At 41.4% G+C, this 25,718-nt stretch overlaps 1 protein-coding gene across 1 annotated transcript in view; it reads left to right on the forward strand.

The window, feature by feature from the left end:
* The window catches only part of SNX7 (sorting nexin 7), a 210,070-nt gene extending 198,334 nt beyond the window's left edge, over positions 1-11,736 (forward strand). The window contains exon 9 of the mRNA XM_073593096.1: positions 11,302-11,736. Within this exon, the coding sequence (XP_073449197.1) occupies positions 11,302-11,391 (90 nt within the window). The 3' untranslated portion in view covers positions 11,392-11,736. The remainder of the gene's footprint in view (positions 1-11,301) is intronic.
* The last annotated feature ends 13,982 nt before the right edge of the window (positions 11,737-25,718 follow it).

Here is a 25,718-nt window from a genome sequence, read left to right on the forward strand (position 1 = left end):
AAGAGAGTTGAACAAGTAAACAAAGTAAAAAACTTTAGCCCTGAATTGAATCAGTTATTTGCCTAGCTAAAAAATTAAACAAAAATAAACATAAACAAGAAGAATAAAAACTTTAGCCCTGAATTGAATCAGTATTTATTTGACTAAAGAAAAAAAAAAAAATATCCGCATACGGGATGTTTAGTGTTTTTCCTCCTCTGGGCTAAGTGCTGCACGGGATGGCAGGTGGCCGCATTGATTGGCCTCCCCTCCCCTCGCTGCGTCATCACGCCCGCGCGTGACGTTGGCGTGAGCGCGCCGCATGTCTGCGGCTATATCAGGCTCCATTTGGCCGGACGCCCTACTACTCCGCCATGCATGACAGACGTCTGGCTCGGCTGGGCACTTATCACCCAGGTATTTCCTCACACACTGTCACTCTGCCTCACCTACCTCAGCAATTATGTCTTTTGGTACACGCTTTCTATCTCTCCAATCACTCTCATACCTGTTGTGTCTCAGTTCCCTCTCACACACCCACGACTATGCTACGCCGCTTCCACCCATCTCATTCTCACCAACACTGATCTATCAGTTCACACACCTTTCTCATTTTCACTATTTTTTCCCAGCTCATCCACACTCCTTGTCCTCGCCGGACGTCCCTGCCTGCCGGTCTTTGTGGGTGCCTGTGTCACTTCGGCCACCGTGGCCGACGATATTGGGGTGTGCTCTCTGCCTCAACCCCGGGGGAGACTCTATGGACCCAAACCAACACCACATTGTAATAGATAGATTATCATCAACCAATCATTGCATAAACTTGTGAGTACATAGAAAACTACATTTTCAGTAGATCTTTTCTACAAACATTTATTCACATATTAATAGACATTCTTTTGTGTTTGATATAGTTTAATCGCATCGGACTCCTGACGATTGGTTTAAAGCCAAGAAACGCGTTGAGTTTAGATCTATTGATGCATTCACTCACTGTATAATGTATATGTGTTCCTGCAACTGTACAACCAATTCATGAACCCTGCTTATCTGAGTTTAGATCCATTGATGCATTCACTGACTGTATAATGTATATGTGTTCCTGTAACTGTACAATTAATTCATGAACCCTGCTTGTTTTTATATCGCTGGCAACATGTTTTACTATGGCTCCTAATGTGTTCTCCTCCTCTTTTTGATTGTATCTGGTCCAAATACCTATGTCAATAAACTTTCATACCATGATTATCTTTTATCATTATCTGTGGAGATTATGTATACATTTATACATTTTATATATCCCTTTTAGCCCAATATACTCACCCACATGCCTCATACAAAGTCCCGCTTCTGTCCCCCCATCTCTTTGTATATATTTGGGATGGAGGCATGTTGGTGCTTTCTTGCAAAAACAGTGTGGATTGGTCACAACCCCCCTTGACAGAGTAGTGGTGTACTCATGCAGGTCTCCTTGCTGTATAGACTCTGGGATCCCTCTGATTTTTAGGTTATTCCTTCTATTTCTGTCCTCCATGTCAGCCATTTTAGATTTGAGTCCTTCTATTACCTCCTCTTTTTCATCATGGGCATCTACTAAATCGTGTACAGTGGCTGCAAACTCCCCCATTTTGTTTTCAATGTGCCCCACTCTGGATTCTACAGCTTGTATCTCCTTATTGAACTTTTGCATGCAGGACATCATTCGTTGGGAAGACCTCAGTGCTGTCAGGCAGCTCTCTAGTGTTCACCCCAGAGTCAGTGCAGGGACTACCTGTGGGGCTGCATCCAGATCCATCCATCCGGAATTTGGCTTTAGCTGGGCTTGCAGACTGAGAGGTATTAGAGTAGGATTGCTGGCTGCCTGGCAACCCACTATTTTTGCTGATAGATGCAGAGTTAGCTGGGGTGGAGTGTGTGTTATAGGCCGGGGTGGATGTACGGCCGGCGCCATCTTGCCTACCTCTATGTGTCTGCCATGTAATGAAATCTGTCAGTTTCTGGGGCCTCCTGAGTTCTTTTCTTTTCCTGGCCATGGTCACCGATGCTATGGTGTGCAGATCGCTCCGTTTTTGGGGTGAAAACTCCCTCTAGAAAGTCGCTGTGTGCCACTGTCTGTCTGTGGGAAGAGGAGCTCAGCTCTCACACTTGCTCCGCGGCCAGCCACACCCCCTAATTGCAAATTTTTATTTCACATGCTATTTGCACACTGTTTATTGAATACAAATTTTCAGGAAAAATATAATACAATGAATTTTAGTGCAAAAACACACAATACAATACCCATTTTTGGTTAAAATATAAAAGATAAGGTTGCATTGAGTAAATAGAGACCAAACTTTCCATGTCTTAAATCGTGCGTCCTCGATATCGCCAAAAACTGGTGCCCAAAAATCTCCATAGGTGACGCTTTAAAAAGCCTTTACAGCTCATCAGTTTAGAGTTAACTAGGAGCTCTTGTGCTAGAATTATTCTCACTCTGATATCTGCGGCGATTATGTCACGCTTGTGGTATGACCGTGGTTTACATGCACACCCTGGGCTTCCGTTTGCGCAGGTGTGTGGGGCAATGGGGATTACGGCAATTTTTTTTTCATTATTTTAATATAATATATTATTTTTTAAAACCTTTTTTTTTTTTTTTCTTTATTTTTACTTGATTGCTACCATAAGGGGTTAATAAACCCCTATGTAATTAGCATTAGGCATGTGACCGGTACTCTTTATGGAGACATTAGGGGTCTAATAGACTCCAATGTCCCCCCTGCCCTTCACACCATCTAACCAGTCACAGATCGGCTTGGTTAGATGTACTGTCCAGGAATTGTGTATCTCAAACCGATTGCAAAAAACCCACAAAATATTATATCTTTTCTGAAAGCAGACAACCTAGAGCATAAAATAGTGGTAGTTCCAATTTTTTATGTTACACGATAACGCAAAGGTCTAGGAAATGCAAAATTTCAGTAACAAAAACACTAAAGTTCATTTTAGGGCACACACATGCAATAAATGACCTTATTTTTTGGTAAAATATAAACCCAACATGTCAAACTCTAAATTTGCATGAGCCTGTATCTTTCACAGGCGAAACTTTAAAAGCCCCCTGCAGGTCATCAGTTTAGTGTTATGGAGGACACCTGGTGCTATAAATATTGCTCACTCAGGTGTGTGTGGCAATATGTAACTTGTGTATCACAATTGATGTTTTCGTGTATAGGTTTATGTTCGTACATGTGTGTATGTGGGGTACCTCAAAAATTTTTGGGGGGGATTTTATTTGCTTGGGTGTAACTTTCAATTTTTTTTACAATGACAAAATGTTTTTTAATTAACTTTTTTTCATCACATAAGGGTCAAAAAGACCCTTATGTGATTATTTTTTGGTGACTAGTTCTCTTTAATGAGACATCCAGGGTCTAAGATCTCCCCTGTGCTCCAATTAATCTATTGTGATCGTTTCCCGCCCATGCTTGCCGGGAAAAGTGAAATGGTGACCTGGATGTGACATTTTACATGTTCTTCTGAGTCAGTAAGAGGAAGGAGGAGATCGAGTGCATGTCTGCTGAGCTCCCTTCCCTCTTCCCTACAGCACCCGCCTTGCTGGTCCTGAGCCTGCAGATGGGCAAGCAGAGCACGAGATACATGCACATGGGGGGCACCCATTACTGGGGGTGAAAGCAATTAGGTGGCTTGCGAGGGGCCGGATTGCTTCCATCTGACAGCCGTAAATTGGCTTGTTTAATACACACACACACACACATACCTCTGTTGGCTGCAGCCACCATGTGTGTAATGGAGTGGAATGGAGTGTGTTCACTCCCCACTCTGTGGCAGTGAAAGGTTTATATGATGTCTTCATTTGTTTTCTTTTTTATGTTCTTGTTTCTGTTTACTTTCACCTGGTGTTCCGGCCAGTAACACACTTCATATATTGGGGTGCCTTCACTCCCCTGGAGGAGCAAGGAGACACATTTGGACAGCAGCACTGTTAATCTTGGTAGAGGGTAGTTCAATGTGTAGAGGTACTGCTCCAGGTAGGTACCCAATGCCCAGTAGGCAAACCCAAAACCAGGTGCCAGCCTGGCTCAAAACCAAGAAGCACTGTGAAACAATTGGGATGGCCCATTGGGATCGAAACTCTGAGTAGATTAGTAGAACAAATGTTACCATGTTTCAGGCTAGACTGCGCTTAATCATGTTATGATTAAACGCAGTCTAGCCTGAAACATGTTAACATTTATTCCCAGCTCCTGTGTCTGTGTTGGTGTATTTTTACTGCAATAAAGGTTTAGGGTTCCTTCACACAGGGCGTACTATAGTATATGCCCGTGTGGGGGATGTTTACACCTGTACGGGGATGCACAAAACACTTAGCAGTCCCACTGAAGTCAATTGGGACACTGCAGATGCACAGACGTAGACGCTAGCATCCTTGCAGGAGCACAGCCTTGAACGCCTCCTTCACATGGTCCTTGGCAGGGCTTCCTTTGTGCATCAGAGGGGGGAATTCATGAACAATCTTCAATTTGTATAGATATATGTATCTATGCTAATGTTTTATCCTGCCTTGTTACATGGAACAATTGATAAATCTCTCCCAAAATGCATTCAAGTGTAAAACAATGTCCTGTCTAATTGCTCTCAAATACAACCTTTACAGCGATCAGCGTTTTGGTGTCCGCTTTCTTATTTAGTAAAATTGAAGAACTGGCCAATTTTGGCAAAGTAGTGTATCACCACAGGTACTAGTAAATGTCTGCTGTACGATACTGCATTTTCCAAATTTCACAATGCCATTTAAGGTAAATTTGTATGGCCAAAACATTTTTCTGGGTCATGTTAAAATTTGTACATCTGTGTCACACGCCATCTGCAGTAGACTTTATTATTATGCAGTCAAGTCAAATGAAAGTGAAATTTAGATTACATAATTTAACCAAAATGTCAGCTTCTTATTGCAGGTCTGTGTTTGCACATTGCAGGGATTTAGGTTACAGGAGATGTTCAGACACTGCTGGTTGCTTGTATAACATGCTGATGCTACTTACAGATGAGTGAGTGAAACAAGTACAGTTTAGAGGCTTTTTTAGAAATGTGATAAAGTACAAAATCTAATTGTAGGAACTCACTGTAGCTTGTATAAAAATGAAATCTGTTTTTTTTTTGTTTTTTTTTTGGGGGGGGGGCAGGGGGTTATTACACAATTTACTTTATTATTTTAATAAGCAGGTTTAAATCTGCAATCATTTGAGTATTGAAATGTTACCTTGTAGTACTTTGATATTTTCCATTAATATTTTACAGTTATTTATAGTTCTCAATGTCTTTTAAATCTGTACACAAAGTGCTTATCTGAGGTTTTCTGAAACAAAGTGCTGTTTTCTGTAATTACCTGTTCTAAGTACAGAAAATGACAGAACTTGTATTAAATGCAGCTTATTTCTCACCCGTACTATTGCAACTTTCTCCATGTTGGTTTAAAGTGAAACTTCAGGCAAAATTTTTTTTTTTTTTTTTTTTTTTTTTGAAAAGCGTGGAAAGGGATTAAAACTCTTGTCAGGTTTTTATTGCTGTCTGTGTCCCCATTATGTAGATTCACCCTCTTTTTGTCCTGTTTACCATTCTCATTGAACGTAAAAGAAAATTCCAAATTTTGGGTTAATATTAGAGCACTAATAGAGGGGAAATCCTCCAATGGGGAATACTAGTTCTGGTGACACACAGAGATTCCCTCACTTTGGGAGATTTCCTTTCACTTCCCATTTTGGCTATGGAACAGAATGTGAAGAGAAATATCCTCAATGGGACACAGATGGCCAAAGAAAAACTTATGGGGGTTATAACCCTCACTTACTCTATTCAAAATGGGAAAAAAAAAGTTTTGCCTTTGTTACACTTTAATTCTACACAGACTCCTCTTCAATTTATCATGTATGTTGCTATAAGACTCATGCACCTTAGCAACAACTCAGTGTCCACTACCCCACTATGCCAGTGCCTCCACTATCTTCTGCTCACCCCAAATATAAAACCCAAAATGCCAACCACAATATACAAAGCCATTCACAACTCTGCCCCAAGCTACATTACCAGTTTCATCTCACAATATTGCACAAAACTATAATCTTTTCTCTTCCCATGACCTCCTGCTCTCTAGCTTCCTCATCACCTCCTTTCCGTGATCAACTCCAAGATTTCCCCAGAAGGTTCCTCTGGACAGTGGTGTCGCTAGGGTGTCTCCCGGTGCAGAAAAAATTTGGTGTCCCCCTCCACCAACTATAGTCCTTCAGCCACTAACTACAGACCCCCCTCCTGCAGTATAGACCCCCCTCCATCAGTATAGACTCCCCCTCCCTCAGTGCAGACCCCCCTCTAATAATATAGACCACCCTCCCCAGTGTAGACCCCCCTCTCCCCCCGCACCTGTCAATATACATTACAATACACTGTAGTGTACAGACCTCATAACAGCGGTGTGTCTCTTGGACTCCATCCTCCTCCTCTGTAGATGTAAACAGAGAGGAGGGGGGGGAGTGGGGTGGGGGCTTTGGTCCGCTCCGTGAGACAGTCGGGGAGGGAGAGACACAGATCAGTGTAGGGGGTGCGGTGTTGGCGGTGCCACTGCACACAGGTGTCACCCCTATGGTGGGTGTCACCCGCATCCGTCCCGCGACGCCACTGCCTCTGGATCTCCCTATCCCAGTCGATCAGGCTGTCTCCTACTCAGTCTATCTTCAGGCTATCCTTAAAAACTTATCATTTCAGGGAAGCCTATCCAATTTTACCAAACAACTAGAATTTTACTTTCTCGCATCCACTCATCCCCCACAGTTATTACCTTTTGTATCACTTGCCTGTATTGTATTGGATTGAAATTGTACAGTCTCCCTTAACATTGTAAAGCGCTGCACAAACAGCACTATATACATCCCCAATTCCAAAAAATTTGGGACGCTGTATAAAATCTATATAAAAACTGAATGTATTTGTAAATCGCGTAAACCCATATTTTATTCACAATAGAAAATGGGGAAAACATATCAAATATTTAAACTGAGAAAATGTACCATTTTAAGAAAACAATAAGGTCATTTTGAAATTAATATCAGCAATACATCTCAAAAGAATTGGGACAGGTCCATGTTTACCACGGCATCCCCCTGTTAAAGGGGTTGTAAACCCTCGTGTTTTTTCACCTTAATGCATCGTTTGCATTAAGGTGAAAAAACACCTGGCAGTCACCGGCCCCCCAGCCCCCCATTTTACTTACCTTCATCCCTTTTGGCGGGGATGAGCTGTCCCTCTCTCCATGGGGTCCCAGCTCTTGATTGGATAGATTGATAGCAGCGCAGCCATTGGGGTGGTGGGGTCGAGTCCGGCATTCTGTGTCTATGCACGCAAATGCTGGACTCGGGAGTGTGCCTGCAAGGTAACCCCCCCAGGAGAGCACTTCTCCCAGGGGGTTGACTGATCCAGGGAGGAGCAGCAAGCACTGCCGGGGGACCCCGGAAGACTGATCGGGGCCACTCTGTGCAAAACAAACTGCACAGTGGAGGTAAGTATGATATATTTCTTATTTAAAAAAAAAAACTAAGGTTTACAACCACTTTAAGGTTAGTTAAATTTGAAGGCAACCGTATGTAGACTGCAGTCTTCAAGTCATTCCACAGGTTTTCAATGGGGTTTAAGTCTGAGCTTTGACTGGGCCATGCAAGGACATTCACCTTTTTCTCGTTCAACCCTTGTGTGGTCATTTTTGCTGTGTGCTTTGGGTCATTGTCATGTTGGAAGGTAAACCTTCTTCCCATCAAACACTTTCTGGCAGAGGGCAGCAGATTTTCCTCAACAATTTAATGGTATTTTGCCCCATCCATTTTTCTTCTATCCTGACAAGTGCTGCAGTCCCTGTTGCAGAGAAACACCCCCATAACAGGATATTACCACCTCCATGCTTTACTGTGCGAACAGTGTTCATTGGATTTCCACCAGACATCATTTGGTTGCTGAGGCCAAATAATTTAATTTTAGTCTCATCTGACCATAATACCTCTTTCCATGTGGCCTCATAATCTTCAAGGCGCGTTTTGGCAAAGCTCAGTTGTGACTGCATGTGGCCTTTCTTGAGGAGTGGATTGTTTCTTGCATCCATCCCATACAAGCATATGTATTTCACCATCCTGGAAAATACATCTAGCCAGTGAAATCCAAACTCTTGAACTGCAAACTTGTTTGGGGTTAGTGAGTTAGAAGCTACTGTTTGCATAAGCCCCATTAAATCCAGGCAGTGGCTATAGAAGGTCTTGAGGCATATGGTGTCTGGTGTAGAATCTGCAAATTTTGCTTGATGCCTTAGTAGCCATCAGTTAGCAGCTCACTATGGAGTGTTCAAATGCCAATGACATTTATATTTTTCTTAAAGTGTTACTAAACCCAGTAATATGAAAATAGTTAATCCCCCCACCGCCAGCTTATAAATCTTATTTCCAAAATACTGCCACTATATACTTTTTTGGCTGATCTGTATACCACGGTTACATGATAAACTGCACAGTTTCTCCAGTGCTAAGATGTTAAAAAAATCTCAACTTGCCATAATGGAACAAACATCTTGTATAAGTGTAATAGATGAATACAGATGATTGTATTTATATAATTGATACACTTTCTGCCCTGGCTTAGTACATCAGCTAAGATTAAAACAGAAAAGTGCAATTTTCCTTTTTAGTAATGAGTAAATTCTTCAGAAACTGGGAGGATAAGCAAATCTAGTTGAGCTGGCAGCCCATTTAAAGTGAATGGTCTGCCTTGATGAATCCATATTAAAATGCAAGTTATCATTTGTTAACAGGTGTGAATCTGGCCAAAGAAAATCTTTCACTGTCTTAATCTAGTGAACATCCATCCTGAAAGGTGTCTGGGTATTGGTTTTACATGTGTCTTGTCTACACTAAGATGACCTTAGGCTTGACACTGAGCTCCCTTTTTATTCAGCTTGTGGCCATATCTTTCGCCGATTCAGCCCTACACCCATACAGTAAAACTTTATGCCTTTGAATGTTCTTTTTTTCCACACCAAGCTTATGCCTCCAAAACACAGGTGTATGTGTATTGTTTTATATTTTTACTTACACATTTTTTATTTTAAAGCATGCAGCTACATTTACCATGTTAAAATTTTGCTTTCATCTTTTGGGTAACGTGAAGCAAATACATCAAATTTGGACTACAAAATGCAAATTCCTAGATAAATTTCTAAGAAATAAAAAAAAAAAAAAAACTTTTAAACTCTATTGAGTAAACAGATTTCTCAGCTTTTATGCAGAAGCAAAGGAAATGGTGTAACTACTGCTCCTATTTCCTTTCGTCTTGATTAATAACCAAGTCCAGAGTAATCAGTAGGGTAAACTGACCACATGAACTGAATAAGTATAAAATCAGAGCTTGGGAAAATTCCCCCAAAAAATCCAAACACTACAGCAACTGAAAGGACCCCATTACCCCAAATAGGTCCCCGAATTTATACAATATAATCCCAATGCCTAGAAAACCACTCCCTTAACAGCTGCAAATTGTCAGTGTCAGTAAAAGAAAATCTTCAAGTTGTCTTCCATACAGTGCTTCATAAAAAAAATGTATTAAACACACACCTAAAAGTGAGTAAGTGTATCTCACTCTTCCTTTAGCAAGGGAGGAAATGGCAACATAACTGGAACCGGAAGTTGTGGGTCTGCCATCTTTGATGTGGTAGAATTGCCATTGGAATTGCCTTTTTTACATGTAAGCACATTTTTACAATAAAGCAGTGGTTTTAAACGATAATATACTATGGAGATGTCTCTTTTAATGGGGTACAAGGAAGGCCTAAAGAATGTGTATCTGAGAACCAAGAAAGATTATATGGGCATGCTTTCTCTGACCAAATAGTTTGTTTTATCTGTTGAAAATCATACACCTAGTAGCTGTTTTCATTATTGTACAAGCTTAACATCACCCATTGGTATATAACAGGAATACCGGATTAAAATTTGAAACCTATCATTTTTGTTCTATGACTCAGATCCTTCACATCAGACCCTCCCCTCACCCCCTTTACATTACAGCCCCCTTTACATCAGTGTGCTCTGTCCCTTCTTTCACATCACAGCCCCCCCCTGCAATCACAGCCCCTCTTGCAATCACAGCGCCCCTTTCTCACATCACAGCCACCTTGCAGTCACAGGCCCTTCTCACATCGCAGCACACACCCCCCTTATGCCACAGCCCCCCCCCCAACATCACAGCTCCTCCCCACATCACTGCCCCACCTTACATCACAGCCCCTCTTGCAATCCCAGACCCCCTCTCTTACATTTTGACTCCTCCCTTTCTCACACCACAGTCCCCATTTGTAATTACAACCCCCTTATCACAAAATAGCCCCCTTGCAATCACAGCTCACCCCTCCTCACATCACGGCCCCCTTTGCAATCACAGACCCTTTCTAATTTCACAATCCCCTCCTTACATGACAGCTCTCACATGACAGCTACCCCTTCTCACATAACAGCCCCCTACGAATCACAAGCTCCTCAATATCACGGCCTCCCTTAAAATCACACCTCCCCTCCTCACATCACAGCCCCCCACATCACAGCTTTAATTCCCACTTCATAGCCTCCTTTGCAATCAGACTCACACCTAACACCATATGTCCATCCACCCCCCTCCTTCCAAATTAAACCACAGTCCTCATTTTAGTTACAGCTCTCCCTCCTTCACAGCCCTACATTAACACAGCAGGCGGGGGGGGCATGACGGGGTAGACTTCTCTTCTGTGTGTACTTGCCTTCCTGCCGCTGCTGCTGTTAAGCTCACAGCAGGGCAGAGGGTGGGAGGCACCGCAGGTCTGAAATGAGGGTGGGAGCTGCCCAACTCTTGTTGTTAACAAGCAACTGATTGGTTGCTAGGATCGCCTCGTGTCCTGGACAGGACTTTCACTCGGTACGTGTCGGGACCGCTTTGTGCCTTTGGTGATGCCTGGCATATGGGGATCTAACTTTATGGAAAACGTTTAATAAAATTCTTTATGCAGCACTGTATAGAAGACATCTTAAAGATTTTTGTTTACGGACATGGGCAATTTATAGCTGTTAGGGGAGTGGATCTCTAAATTCTGGGAATATGTTGTATAAACTGACTACCTGTCATACTCATGCAGATTGTTAATAAAAAGCTAGCAATTGGCCTCAAGTATGGGCAGTTCTTCTTTTTCAACTTTTCTTTTATTTCCTGTGAATAAATGTAATTTTCATAACAAACATCTGTTGTGTTTTTTTTTTGCAGTGCCTTGCCACATGGGAATCTTTTCTTTCATCTCAGACCTGTGACGTGAATATTGACGCAAGCCAAGAGGACAGTTCCGAGCACCATTAAATAACTCTGAATGCCTTGCTATTGAATTCAGTGTCCAGTAACCAAAGAAGTGACCTTATTTATGCAAGGACTACCTGGAGATAGACACATAATATATTCTGTATTATACTGTAAACACAAAGCACTGCCAAAGCCAATACTGGCATAGTCTTCCAGGCTCCAAAAACCACCCTGTCAATTACAGATCAGGCATTCAGCCGCCCAGACTTGCAGTATGTTTTTATGCATGACAGGCATTTGGATATGGTTGTGTAAATCATGTCTGTGTATTCTCTTTTTTTTTTTTATCTAGTAATTGTTTTAAATATGTAATATGAAGCCTTTTAATTAAAGAGTTTAATAAGAGTTTTGCAAGCGTGTGTTGATTATGGTATGCAAATAATGAAAATCTAAACCCAAGAAAAAAAATTCTGGTCACATCAGTATTTTTCTCCCTCATATTTTCACCTGGCGATTCTGGCAATAACACAATTGCTGTCCTAGGTAGATGAAACAGAACACTTCTAATGGTATCGTTTACGGACCAAAAGGAAGCAAATTAAGTGGACTTTATTGTTATGGTTTACATAGGCTTTAAGCTACTAATAAGACTGCACAAAGTTTCTGACTGATGGAGATGCAAAAAAATTATTTGGGTATGATATACCTGGAAAACTCAATGTTCATATGATTTAAATATCTAATTTACATGAATACAAATATATTTTTAAGTTGAGTCCCAGGCAAAGCTAAAATCTTAATATTCTAAAATCCTAATATTGCTCCTTCCAGCCTCCTGACACCTATACTGACTGACCTTTGTGAAAAAAGAGGTATATTCAAGGTGTACTTGCAATACATATTATCGGGCCACTTCAGTCTGGTGATATGATCTAGATCACCTCTGTGAGCCAGCGGCAGCTGCAGGGGAGAAGAGGGAGTGCTGGCAACTAATGGACCATAGAAAGCCTAAGGGTGATGTCAGTGCTCCCAGGCATTACCAGCCATTGTTGAGCACTTTCCTCTCCCTTGCAGCCACTGCGGGCTGACACAGGAGATCCTTTGACTGGAGCATCCTGAAAGTAGTAATAGTTTGTAATGGTTCAAATTTTCAAAAAAATTATAAACCTGTCATTCTTACCTGCTCTGTGGTTTTGCACAGAGCAGCCACAATCCTTCTCTTCTCGGGTCCCATTGGCGCTCCTGGCCCCTCCCTCCTGCTGATTGCCCCCACAGCAAGCTACTTGCTCTGGTGAAACTCCTGTGTGCTCACTTCTGAGCCGCCTCTGTGGCACATAGATGTCTCTGTATGTACTGTATGTTACCAACCAAATTCCTTTTACCATATTAGATACATGTTTAGTGTTTTTAATGACAAATGTTTGATGCAGTACCAAAGACTGCATGGGCAGCTATGTGCACAGGACGCCCAGGTGTAAGAACTCCCAGAACGTCCATTTCCTTGAGATTGCAGTTCTTATCATGCCCAGATGGAGAAGCAAAAGGCAATTATTATAAGCTGTAATGCATTTTTTGCTCTTTACCTGCAGATGTATCCAACAAGGCTGGGTTCACAATGTTGTGTTGCAGTAACACACACACACGTAGGTGCCATGGCATCCCAATGCATTTGTGTTGCCTTCAATTTTTCTTGTAACACAGTGCACCACAATGCACAGTAACACAATACAATGTGTTGTGGTGTGCTGCATTCCAAAAAATAGCGCATGCACTTTTTTTGTGCATTATGCAGGCCATCAAGAATAACACGTGTGTCTTAATGTAGTGCAACTGTTGGAACCCTCCCTTGACCTAGATAACCTTTTGACTTTATATAACTATTGGATAAAAACACATTTCACAAATCCTTCCAAAAGTATAAACTGGTTGACTGGGGTCCAAGTATAAGGTGAAACATTTTAGAAGGAGCAAAATGAGAAGAGGGGCTGACATGGTCACAGCTGCAAGAAGAGGAGAATGAAAAGATCGACTGACATGCTCATAGCTGTGAGAGTAACAAATTAATAAAACGCCATTACTCATCCACTCTGATGTTCAATGAAAGCTGAATATGTCGCGTTTCAAGAATGTTTGGTGAATAATTGAGCTATGAGACACACAGTGTAAGAAATATTTACACTATATGGGGTTGCTGACCTACATTCTTATTAAAGAGATTGCATTTAAGATATATTCCAGATGCAGGTCAAGAGATACCCATTTACCTTAGTAGTATGGTGTGGATGACAGTGTTTCCTTTGCTTTTTTTTTTTCCTGTTAAGATGCATTTATTCTAAAGGCGAAAAAAAAAGGGTAAACAGCTTTTTGCTGTGGTTTGTGTTTGAGCACAAAAGCCATTGCCTGACCGCAATACCTGTGTATTCAAGCCCTAATACTTATCTTTCCCATGCTCCCCCACTACTACTTTGCTCTGGGAGTTAACACATTTGTAAGATCTGTGTTAGATGGTATCAGATATAAAATATGTCATCCACATTTTTTGACCTAGTGATTGACCTAAGCACTGTATCCTGAAGACCATATGCTCCCCCAATACCCAGAAGCATCAGCTATTTGCAGTGGCAATCAAGCAACCAATTGTGGAGAAGTGCAGGATAGCGGCGTATAAGTGGGTTGGGGGGGGGGTGGCAGGTTAGAGACTTCTACCTTGATTTTCATTGTATTTAATCCCATTACTATCTCTATTGTTACTACATAATTGTAAATAAAACTTTATTTATCCCCTGGTTAAGGGATGAAATGTCCCGTGTCCCATTTGGTCATGTTAGGCATACAGTGGGGAAAATAATTATTTGATCACTTGCAGATTTGGTAAGTTTGCTCACTTACAAAAAAAATGAAGGGTCTATCATTTTTATCATAGATTTATTTTAAATGATAGAGACAGAATATCAACCAAAATCCAGAAAAAGCACATGATACAAATATTCTAAATTGAGTTGCAGTGAGTAAAAGTATTTGATCCCCTACCAACCAACAATAATTCTGGCTCCCACAGACTGGCTACAGTATGTGCTCATGTGGTACACAGATCAATTTAGAAAGGTGCTCCTAAGGACAACTCATTTTGTATATAAAAGACACCTGTCCACAGAATCTTTCTTCCATTCAAACCATCTCACCATCATGGCAAGACCAAAGAGCGGTCAAAGGACGTCAGAGAAAAGATTGTAGACCTGCTCAAGGCTGGAATGGGCTACAAGACCATCAGCAAGAAGCTTGGTGAGAAGGAGACAACTGTTGGAGCAATTACTCGCAAATGAAAGAAATACAAAATAACCATCAATCGCCCTCGGTCTGGAGCTCCATGCAAGATTTTGCCTTATGGGGTAAGTATGATTATGAGAAAAGTGAGGGATCAGCCCAGAACTACATGGGAGGAGTTTGTGAATGATCTCAAGGCAGTTGGGATCAGAGTCACCAAACAAACCATTGGTAACACAATACGCCACCATGGATTGAAATCCTGCAGCACCCTTAAGGTCCCCCTCCTTAAGAAGGCACATGTACAGGCCCATCTGAAGTTTGCCAATGAACATCTAAATTATTCAAAGGAGGATTAGGAGAAGGTGCTGTGGTCAGATGAGACCAAAATTGAGCTTGTTGGTATTAACTTGATTTGCCGTGTTTGGAGTGTAAAAAATGCTGACTATGACCCTAAGAACACCATTGCCGCATTGAGGGGCCAATGGACGGGGCCATGTATTCTAAAATCTTGGATGAGAACCTTCTCCCTTCAGCCAGAACACTGAAGATGGTTTGTGGATGGGTCTTCCAGCATGACAATGACCCAAAACATTCCACTAAGGCAACAAAGGAGTGGCTCAAGAAGAAGCATATTAAGTTAATGGAGTGGCCTAGCCAGTCTCCACACCTTAATCCTATAGAAAATTTATGGTGAGAGCTGAAACTTTGAGTTGCCAAAAAACCTTAGGGATTTAGAGAAGATCTGTAAAGAGGGGACCAAAATCCCTCCGGAGATGTGTGCAAACCCGTTAACCAACTACAAGTAACGTCTTACCTCTGTGCTTGCCAACAAGGGTTTTTCTACCAAGTACTAAGTCATGTTTTTCTTGGGGATCAAATACTTATTTTACTCGCTAAATTGCAACTCAATTTATAACATTTGTATTGTGTTTTTTTCTGGATTTTTGGTTGATGTTCTGTCAATCTGCAGGGCATCTGTATTCTTTCATTGTAAGCTGCCGCAGAATCCAAATAATGAAGACAGGTTGGAAAGAAAAAAAAACTAAGGCATTATAAACTTGTATGCTAAATACAATGTGCTCAATTTAAGCAGAAAAACTGACTTTATTGGTGCCAACCCAAAAAGCAACATCAGTACTCATTAACCATAGTCACCCAAAATAATTTACATTACAACCATAACACTCCATTCAAATTAAACATTTCTTAATGAATAACATGTTAAAAATATTTAAAAGAAAACTTTTATAAGTTATGCTGCTTCCTGAAATCTTATCTATTGTCAAAATGTAAAATCATATATTTATCTCCATTTTATTTTAAATAATTCTAGCCTACTCCCTTAATCTGAACAATCTTAAACTTTGTAAACTTACTCTGTGACGTTACCTACACATTTACTCCATTGAAGTCTGTGACAGGTATTCACTATGTCTTGTGAGTAGGCACCGCGTTGTTACAGAATACAGAGGTGCTGAGGAGTCCGTACAGAAATCACTGCTTGCAGGTAGCAAAGTACCGTGGGATATATAGTCCTTGGACATTGAAAGCAAACAGGTGAGGAGAAGCTGCAAAGCATGCAGGGAATCCAGTAAGTTGTAAAAAAAAAATAGGGCAAACAGGCAGAACAACATGAAAGGGGATTTTTCAAGTAAGCTTATATTGAATTGTTAGAAACAACTATTGTTTGTACTGTTATTACAATGCTGATTTTTTTAAAAATGAAAGTGTATACTGTGACCATAGATTTTGTTTAAGGGGATTGGACAGCGGCAAGCAAAGCTGTATGACAGCCTAGTGTAACTTCTCCCACTCCCATTATGTGCCATTTTTTGCCAGTGTCCTAGGAAAATTAATATTTTCTCAGAGGCCCGGTTCACACCTATGCAGGTTGCAGTTTGCATATTCCAGGTGCATTTTGCGTTTTTCTAAACACGTTTTTGATCCATTGAAGTCTATGCAATCAAAAAACAGAAAACAGTCCCTGGCCCTTTCCATAAAATGCACAGATGTGAACGTGACCCATAGAAAAGCATGTTAAATGGACTGTAGCGTGTTTTTTTTTTTTTTTGCAAAACTGAAAATGCACTAAAAAATGCATAGGTGTAAACCAGGCCTTAAGAGCAAGATTTCTTTTCTTCAAGCCAGTTTTTCCAATGGCTGCAGAGCTAAAAACTTTGCAGCCTTCTGGATTGGCTGATCCTCGGCTTCCTGCCAATGAGATCCATTTGTCTCCCCACAAGGTCCGGGACATCTCCTCCATGCTGCTTTACAGTGACCGAGACACCAACAGCATTAATCCTTCCTGCTTAAGCAGTGGTTTGTGAGTTCCCCTTGTGGAAAATTCCTCACCTTGCCCTACTGTATGAAGGCAGATCATAATCTCAAGGGTAATAGTTATACAGGCTTTGTCAGCTTACGATTCACTTGGTGCTTACTTGCAGTGTACCTAAAGAATCTGATACTGCTAGCCCTTGCTGGACTTCCTACTTTCCTCAGAGTCCTACTTTCCTCTTTAACTCCTTCAGGCTTAACTTTTTTCTCTGTCTTGTCGAAAGAAAAATCTTTTTGAATGTCTCTTCACTCTGAGGTGTCTCAAGACTCTGCCAGAGGTAGAGAATGCTGAATGTGGATCTCATGTCTTTCAGATTTAACAACAAACTGAGCAAGTTTTTCCCCCAGGTTCAAGAATCTTCTAGCTGTAGTCAATCTTCTGTCGACTTTTTTTGATCTACACCTTTTCTCCTCTGAAACTTCTTTATCTGCTTTACCGTATAGGATCAAGATGAAAGGCATTTCCTATAACACCAAACTGACCCAGGAGGATGTGTTACTCACACCTTGACTGACTCTTTTTGTACCCTTCCAGATCATCTGAAGTCTCTGTTGCAAGGACCAGTTTCCCACCCTGCTTCTCAGGCAGTGGCTTTAATGGACCAGATGTTGAAACCCAGGTTTCAAAGCATAGGGGGTTAACTGATGCTCTTATGCTTTTAAAAGCTAGGGAAAATAAATTCTTGCAAAGTCTGCCATCATACCTTGTATGCATATTTCTTATGGTGAAAAGCAGGGAGATGCTATCCCAGGAAGCATGCCATGGGGAGGATTTTTTTTAATTTTTCTCCACTCTGGTCTGAATCAACATCTGGCTCTGAGTACCATCAAGAGTCAAATTTGGCGTGAACAACTCTGTCAAAAACCACTTGCCTCTCACTCCTTAGTGACTCCTACTTGAAAGCCTTCACACAGTGTGTCACTTACTTCATTCCCTGTGTATGTTCCCGTGTAATACCATGGGATCTTAACCTGGTTCTTTCAGTTTTTCAGAAACCACCTTTGAACCTATCAAGGATATTATTTTGTCTACACCCATTCACAAGGCTGCCTTCCTCATCACCTTTGTGAGGAGAATTTTAGTAGATGACTTTAGCCTGTACAGAACCTTTTTCTTGTGCTACAGAGACAAGGTTTTGTTTAGGCCTAATGGTCTTTTCTTCCCAATGTGTTTTTTTTTTCCCTTTCACCTTAACCTTCATATTGTTCTCCTATCGCTTGGTTCTAATGATCTGGAAAGATTTCTCTCCGCTGTATGGATTTGGTACATGTTCAAATTTATCTCTCAGCTACAGTTTCCTTTAGACTGGGTTCACATTGCTGAGCGGAGCAGCTCACAGCAGGGGTCCGAGGAATACCTTTTCTCCGTTTTTAGAATTTGTGACTGGATTCGGATCTGAAATGGACCAGAAGACACACAGGACTCTTCTGCAAACGGTTCCGCAGCAGTCCTGGAGCCGTGTGAGAGCCGGTCAGTCTCCTGACATGTGTGACTTAGTGACTTAACTTTGTCATTCCTGAGGGTTCCTGTAAGACACAGCCTGCCTCTCGTTCCAATACTTCTAGGTGGATTTAGCAACTCATCATTCAAGCCTATAAGCTTAAGGATAAGGTTTTACCCTTTCTGCCAATGCACACTTCACTAAATAAGTTTGTGCTTCTTGGGTTTTTCAGCATCTGTATTAGGTGGATGTTCAGGCCTCCTCTGATTCCACCTTTTGGTCAATAGGTGTTCTTCAAGCGGGTCTGTGTGGACCTGTTGGCGTTTGTTTGCTATATTGCCCACCCCTGAGTTAGACTACCTTTTGATGTTCCAGTATTTCAGAACTATTTCAACTGGTGCCCTTTATGAACAATTATGATACATTAAATTATAATTTTTGACTTGCTGTAAAATCCTTTTTTGGAGTTTAACCCCTTGTCAAATAATGCACATTTATAAATGTCCTGGTATTCCAGGAGGTTAAACTGATAACCTGTAAAGAGTTTTAAAGCATCACCTATGGACAATTTTGTGTATGGTTGATTTTTTGCCATTTCACAGACATATGTATTTTAAAGGGGGTTGTAAGGGTTAGTTTTTTTTTTTTTTTTTTTTTTTTTTTTTGCACTTGCCTCCTCTGTGCAAGGGTTTTGCACAGAGAGGCCCCGATCCTCCACTTCTGGGGGGTCCCTCAGCGGCGCTCCTGGCTCCTCCTCTTCTCGAGCATTCATAGATTGCATCAAGGTGAAAAACCTTGAGGATTTACAACCCCTTTAAGTCTTGACATGTCTGGCATCTCTTTATGTGATGCAAGTCCACCTTATTTATTCTACCAAGATTGGGTATGATATTATTTGTGTGCATTAAAAGGATAAGTTCACCTTTTGTAACAAAATAAATAAATGCACATGATTTTGCATGTAAATAAATGTGCATGTATTATTTTTTTTATGCAACTGCCTGTAAAGCATTGCACCTGCAATCTGTAGATCATGTGTGCAATGCCAGGCTCCTGTAGACACTCAGTATAGCAGTCTGCCGGTACCTCCTGTACAGGCAGTCACTGAATTGCATGAAGAATAATTGAACTACAAGAGTGCTCATCAACCCACTCGCAGTTCATTGCGAACTACAAGCTGTCTGCTGCTGTATGGACGGAGCCCGGCACTGCCACATTGTGAGGGCAGGGAGTGTAGGGAGAGGATGCCCCGGCCACTATCACAATGGGGGGTCCAGGGGGGTGAGGACTGGAGTACAATAACATGTTACAACCCATAAATGGGTGTAACATGTTACAAAGGGTGAACCTCTCCTTTACAATTTATTTCAGTGCATTTTTTCTTTAAGAAAAAAAGTGTTTGATAAACTGTTTTTCAAATATCTTGGAAGATAAAAAAAATTGTCACAATTTTATTTTACAGTGCCTCTGCATTCAGATATATCATGTTTGGACGCTTAAAATTCATATTTTATCATTTGTGTGAAAAAATAAAAAAAAAATTGCCCTGGTAGAAAAGTAGGTAAAGCGCTAAGGTCCCTCCCCTCCGTTCTTATGATCCATTCCTAGTATTGCTTTGCCACAATACTTGAACATGATGGGAGTGGGAGGGGTTATATATGGCTGTCCTACAGCTTTGTTTACCAGTGTCCAATTCCCCGAAGGCAGCATAACCCACTTTCTCTGAACTATTTCACCCCGTGTCCATTAATGAAGTCAAGAAAAAGATTTTATGGTAAGTCAAAAATCTAATTTTTAATATTAAAACTGTCTGCTATAAAAATGGTATTAAAAAAAAAAAAAAAACTACAAAATGTTGATTAAATTTTTTTTTGTGCACTTATTAGTCTATAACTAAAACAGAGCGAGGTTTTTACTAAACAGTGAACCTTATTAATCAATATGTTATTATAAATAATGTGAAAATCCTATAGGTTAGCAAATTTAGCCATAGCGTTCTAGTTAACTGACTCAAACTGATGCTGCTAAATTTGGCCTGGACATCTAGTCTTGAATCAAAGCCATCAAGTTGTATTCCAAGAATATAATATCTCATTGAAGTCATACATCTTTCTATAGAACAAGCAGATAAATGCAATAGTCAAAATCATTATCTGGTAGATATCTGCAACGCAGCAGCTTGATGTAATATAGGTAATTTCCGTACCTGAGAGAAATATATTTCAACCAGCTCACATTTTGGTATAAGCTGTGAAATGAGATATTGGCTCCATTATTACCTGCTGTGATTTGTTGCATATGATCCAGAACTGCAGGCATTTTACAGTAATAGCCTTATATTTGTCCATTTAACATCCTGACATATTCTGTAGAGCAGAGTCCACTTCCTTAGTGGAAATGTCTCCTTATAAATGCCCATAGTGCTGATATGAATGAGATAAGTATAGTAAAGACAAAGCCGACTCACATTAGAGCAAGGTTTCCTAACCAATGTTGTGGCACCCTGGGGTTCCATTTGAGTCCCCCCAGGATGTGTGAAGACAGGACATAGTTTGCAATTTATCAGTGTCATGCATTACCATGGTGTGAGTGGGCTGGGTGCCAAATCAACCAATGCCATTCTAGTGCAGTCCTGTTGGCACCATGGCTATACATGATACTGATTTAGAGCAGGCTGCTTGCAGGACCACCACCAGCATTCAGACGTGCACCTCAGCCTTCTGCCATGCTGCTAGAATAAGGTGGGGGGGGGGGGGGGGGTCAAATGGACATATTATTATTTGTTCTTTTATTTTATTTATATATATATATATATATTATTTCATTGTAGATCTTGTATACAGATTAATTGACTATATTAAGTTATATCCAAATTGCTCATACATGCTTCCACTATAAATTAATCATTTGGTAATAGTTACCTATTTACATACATGTTAATGTGATTAAAACTGCATGATATCAATGTAGTAATATATTGGTAGTGAGTTAATTGCAGCTATGTAAAGCAATGTGCCATCACCTGATGCACCGAGAAGATGAGTACATCTGATGCACCCAAATTTCAGTAAGCTAAACATGTAAAGTGCCAGGCCATCATACTCCTAGGTAGTCAAGCGCACAATAAAAGAAATGTAGCAGTGAAGGAAAAGAATAGAAGAAAAGGAAAAAGAAAAAAAGCAATGAGAAAAGGTCCAGACCAGAGGCAGAGGAAATCAACTATTCCCCAACCAGCCCCCCCCCCCCCCCCAAAAAAGGGATAATGAACGTACTAGAAGACGTTTTTCCTAGCCTGCACCAGAAATACAGTAGGTTGTTTTCAGGATTTAGCAAGAGGTAATTTTAGCACCTAGTAACATAAAGAAAATCAAACAACGTAAACATTTAAGTAAACCAGGCACAGGGGTGTTAAGAAGTGCTGTATGTGGAGTCCGGGGAACTGACTGCCCCATTACTCTGCTAATTAGGGCAAAGATGCCATTTCAAAAGCCATGAAACCCTGAGCATTCCCACCAGATATGGCACACTGTCACCGGCATTTGACCGCCTCAAACACAGGCGATACAGCGGGGTTTTGGCCAAACAAGTTTGCACTAAGTACCAACGGGTAAGCACCTTCAAATTTGCCTCCATCAAGGTGACGTTCAAGATACCCATGTATGACCTCAGGAAACATTGTACCATAACTCTGAGTCCCTTTCCTCTCCCATCTCAGTATCCCAGTCCACCTTCAAAGGGAGTCTAGGGGGTTGAGCCCAGTAATAGCCCTTAGACAAGGGAAATACCCCCGTGCTGTTCTGCATCCTGTGTGCACCATTTTTCATATGAGGTTATTTGGTAATGGTCTGGCTTAACCGGCCAGAGGGATTGTAAAAAGTCATTTTGAGGACCTCTGTACAGTGGCGCAGCATGAAAGGTCCCCTATGCATAATAAAGTGCCTGGTACTGTACAGCCCCTTACCTAACCACCACTTAAATTCCTGCCCTGGAGTGAAATACGGATTGTTAAACAAATGTGCTAATGGACAGACTGGAGACACCAAGTTACTGTTATGCCCTGTACACACGGTCGGATTTTCCGATGGAAAATGTGCGATCGGAGCGTGTTGTCGGACTTTCCGACCACGTGTGGGCTCCATCGGACATTTTCCATCGGATTTTCCGACACACAAAGTTTGAGAGCAGGCTATAAAATTTTCCGACAACAAAATCCGATCACGTCAATTCCGACCGTGTGTGGCCTGTTCCGACGCACAAAGTGCCACGCATGCTCAGAAGAAATTCCGAGACGGAACAGCTCGGTCTGGTAAACTTCGCATTCGCAATGGATACAGCACTTTCGTCACGCTGCAATGTTAAAAATGGTTTAATACAGCGCACTCTCTTCTTCTTTATAATGTGAGAAGAATGAAGTAGTTTTGCTGCTCATATGCACACAGACTTCTCACAAACTTATTTCTTTACTATTTATCGGGATTCCCTCAATATATTTTGATTTGTCTCATCTGACAACATTATTTTTGTGTTGTGTTTTTTTTTTTTGTTTTAAGGCAGATTTTTTTCAAGGCTCTTTGTTTTATTGTATTTTTATTTTTACTCCAGAATATTTTTGTGTGTGTTTTGTGTGTCAAGTTACCATAACACCATTGATATGTTGTTATATTTAATCTGTAGGAGATTGTTTGGTGTTGTTGTCTCTTGTTAATTTCACATTGTACTTTAGAAATGTACCTGAATTCTCACAAACAAACTGTCCTTTTTGGATGAAAACACACATAGGAGAGTTTAATTTTCCCCAAAAATTCATTTATTAAGGGCTCACAACTAAACAAAGAGGGAGGCAAAACTGGAGAAACAGCAGAAATGGGTGAAGCCTTGAACCCCCAGGGCAGACATCAACTATTTTCAAGCAAAATTGTTGGCCTGAGGAGTCCATATGTAAGGGAGTGCAGTCTGGTCCAGAGGTCCCAGAGATCCGGAAAGCAGCAGATGACATTTGTGTCCCCAGGCTGTGGTCATACAAGAGACTGCATCTTTTGTCAGACCAGACTGGACCCAGGGCCATCACTCTCTGGTCTTCCTTCCATGCTTCCTTCCACGATGTGGCTCTGGTGGTGGAGTTGTGGCAGCAGGAGGAGGAGGATGGTCCAACTCAATCACGTCGGTCTTGGGTGTGATTTCGCCACTCACCCCCTTAGGACTTTATAAATAAGTTGCTCACACGTGAGGCGTTGACCCTCCTGCATGCCCTGCAGTTTTGTGGCAGCCATACAGGCAAAGGCCTCTTCAGGAGTGGGTAAGGCTGCGACCACAGGCTCAGGTAAGAGATGGATGCCGGCATATTTTTGATACCTGTTTTTGTTTGGTTTCTCTCTTTTTAGGTGTTGTGATGTTGTGGATCCAGATCCTTTCACATCAGAAAGTGCCCAGATCCTGATCGGGGAGGTCATGGGGTGTAATTTAGCTTTGGAAAACCTCCAGAAAAACATCAATGATGTTATTCAAAAAAATAAAAACATCATTGATGTTTTGGGGCGAGTTTAAAACCCCACTAAATCACTTTCTTCTTTTGTGTGCTACAAAGTTCAAAATGTTTTAGCGATTTTTAGAAAAGCAAAATTTGGAGGATGCTCACAGTGTGCCAACATGTGTTATCTGCCATCACGGGAGATCAATGTAGGCGTTTTGGGGGTGCAACCCCTTCCTCAATAATAAAGTAGCTGAGAGGAAGGGGTTTCTCCCCCAAAACACGTCCCTTGATCCCCCGCGATGGCAGCTAGCACATGTTGACATTCGTAAATTGGTGTGCATCTTACAAATTTGGCTTTTCCTGGGGTGACTTCACCCCATCTGAACGCAATATCAAACACAGTTCCTAAATACTCATGTCTGATATTGCCTTCAAGTTCTACCAAATGTGAGCTTTGTAAGTTCAAGATTTGTGTCTTTCTTGTTGGTTTTACACATGCCTGTTTTATCTTAAATGAACATTTCTATTTTTGATAATGCCGCCCCAAAAATTGTTATACAACAAACATTGTTTTAAAAACCTTTTCTAAATGCACATGTGATTGTGCAGGTATTAAAAAGATTGTTAATCAAGAATGTGTGGATTATTGTCTCAACGCTACAACACTTTTGTGGTGATGTAATTGCTGCTTTATGTGAAAATGGGGGTTATTTCTTAAGGGCAAATCCTCTTTGCACTACAAGTGCAGTTTCAGTGCAGTTTCAAGTGTCAAAGTGTCTTTGCCTTTAGTAAATAACACCCAACAGTGCTTTGAATAAGGTTACACAATCGCGCCATTTTCAGGACTCCCCACATTTCTGTCAGGGTCAGCTAAAACAAACACAAGCAGTAAATGTCACCAAAGATTTGCTTTTCTTTTTTTTATTTGATAAAGGCTTCACAAATTGTCTGGCATATTGATGGCCCCCCTACCCGCAAAGAACTCAAGGTATCTTAACCGAACATCACGGGCACTCAGGGAGGGCAAGCCAGGACGGCCACTTTCAAGCGCCGTCAGGGTTGTTTCATTTATAATTCCGGCCTCAGGCCCAACTGAGCCAGCATAGTTGGCCGAATGTTGCCGTAAAAAGTTATGTAGAACAAAGCACGCCAGGATTATATGATTAAGTTTATACTCCGCCATATAGATGGGTGTAAGAAATAGGCGGAACCGGCTGGCCATGATTCCAAATGTGTTCTCCACCACTCTTCTGGCTCTGGCCAGCCGGTAATTAAAAACCCTCTGTTCCGGGGTGAGGGTCCTCATCGGGAATGGCCGCATAAGATGGTCCCCCAGCGCAAATGCTTCATCCGCAACGAAGACGAATGGGAGTCCTTCCACATTCTCTTCTGGAGGTGGCAAGTCCAAGCTGCCATTCTGGAGACGCCTGTAAAACTCTGGGCGATGACTCCACCATCGGACTTCCGGCCATTCTTCCCCATGTCCACATACAGGAAGTCGTAATTAGCCGACACCACCGCCAACATCACAATACTATTGAACCCCTTATAGTTGTAATAGTATGACCCCGAGTTGGGTGGTGGGACGATGTGGACGTGTTTCCCATCAATTGCCCCTCCGCAGTTAGGAAAGTCCCACCGCTGGGCAAAGTGGGAGGCCACAGTCTGCCATTCCTGTGGCGTGGAAGGAAACTGTTGAGGAAAACAAAAAAAAATTAGTATTCTTGGCCAACATCCAGATAACATTTATTAAGGGGAATTTTACAACACCAAAGTATAAGGTACACCTATCATATCCCCCCCCCCCCTCATGGGCCATTTCTAACATTATAGGGGGGGGATCTTGGACAGGTAACCCTCTTCACTTCATTGAG

This window comes from Aquarana catesbeiana, linkage group LG07, assembly GCF_042186555.1.
Source record: "Aquarana catesbeiana isolate 2022-GZ linkage group LG07, ASM4218655v1, whole genome shotgun sequence".
NCBI lineage: Eukaryota > Metazoa > Chordata > Amphibia > Anura > Ranidae > Aquarana > Aquarana catesbeiana.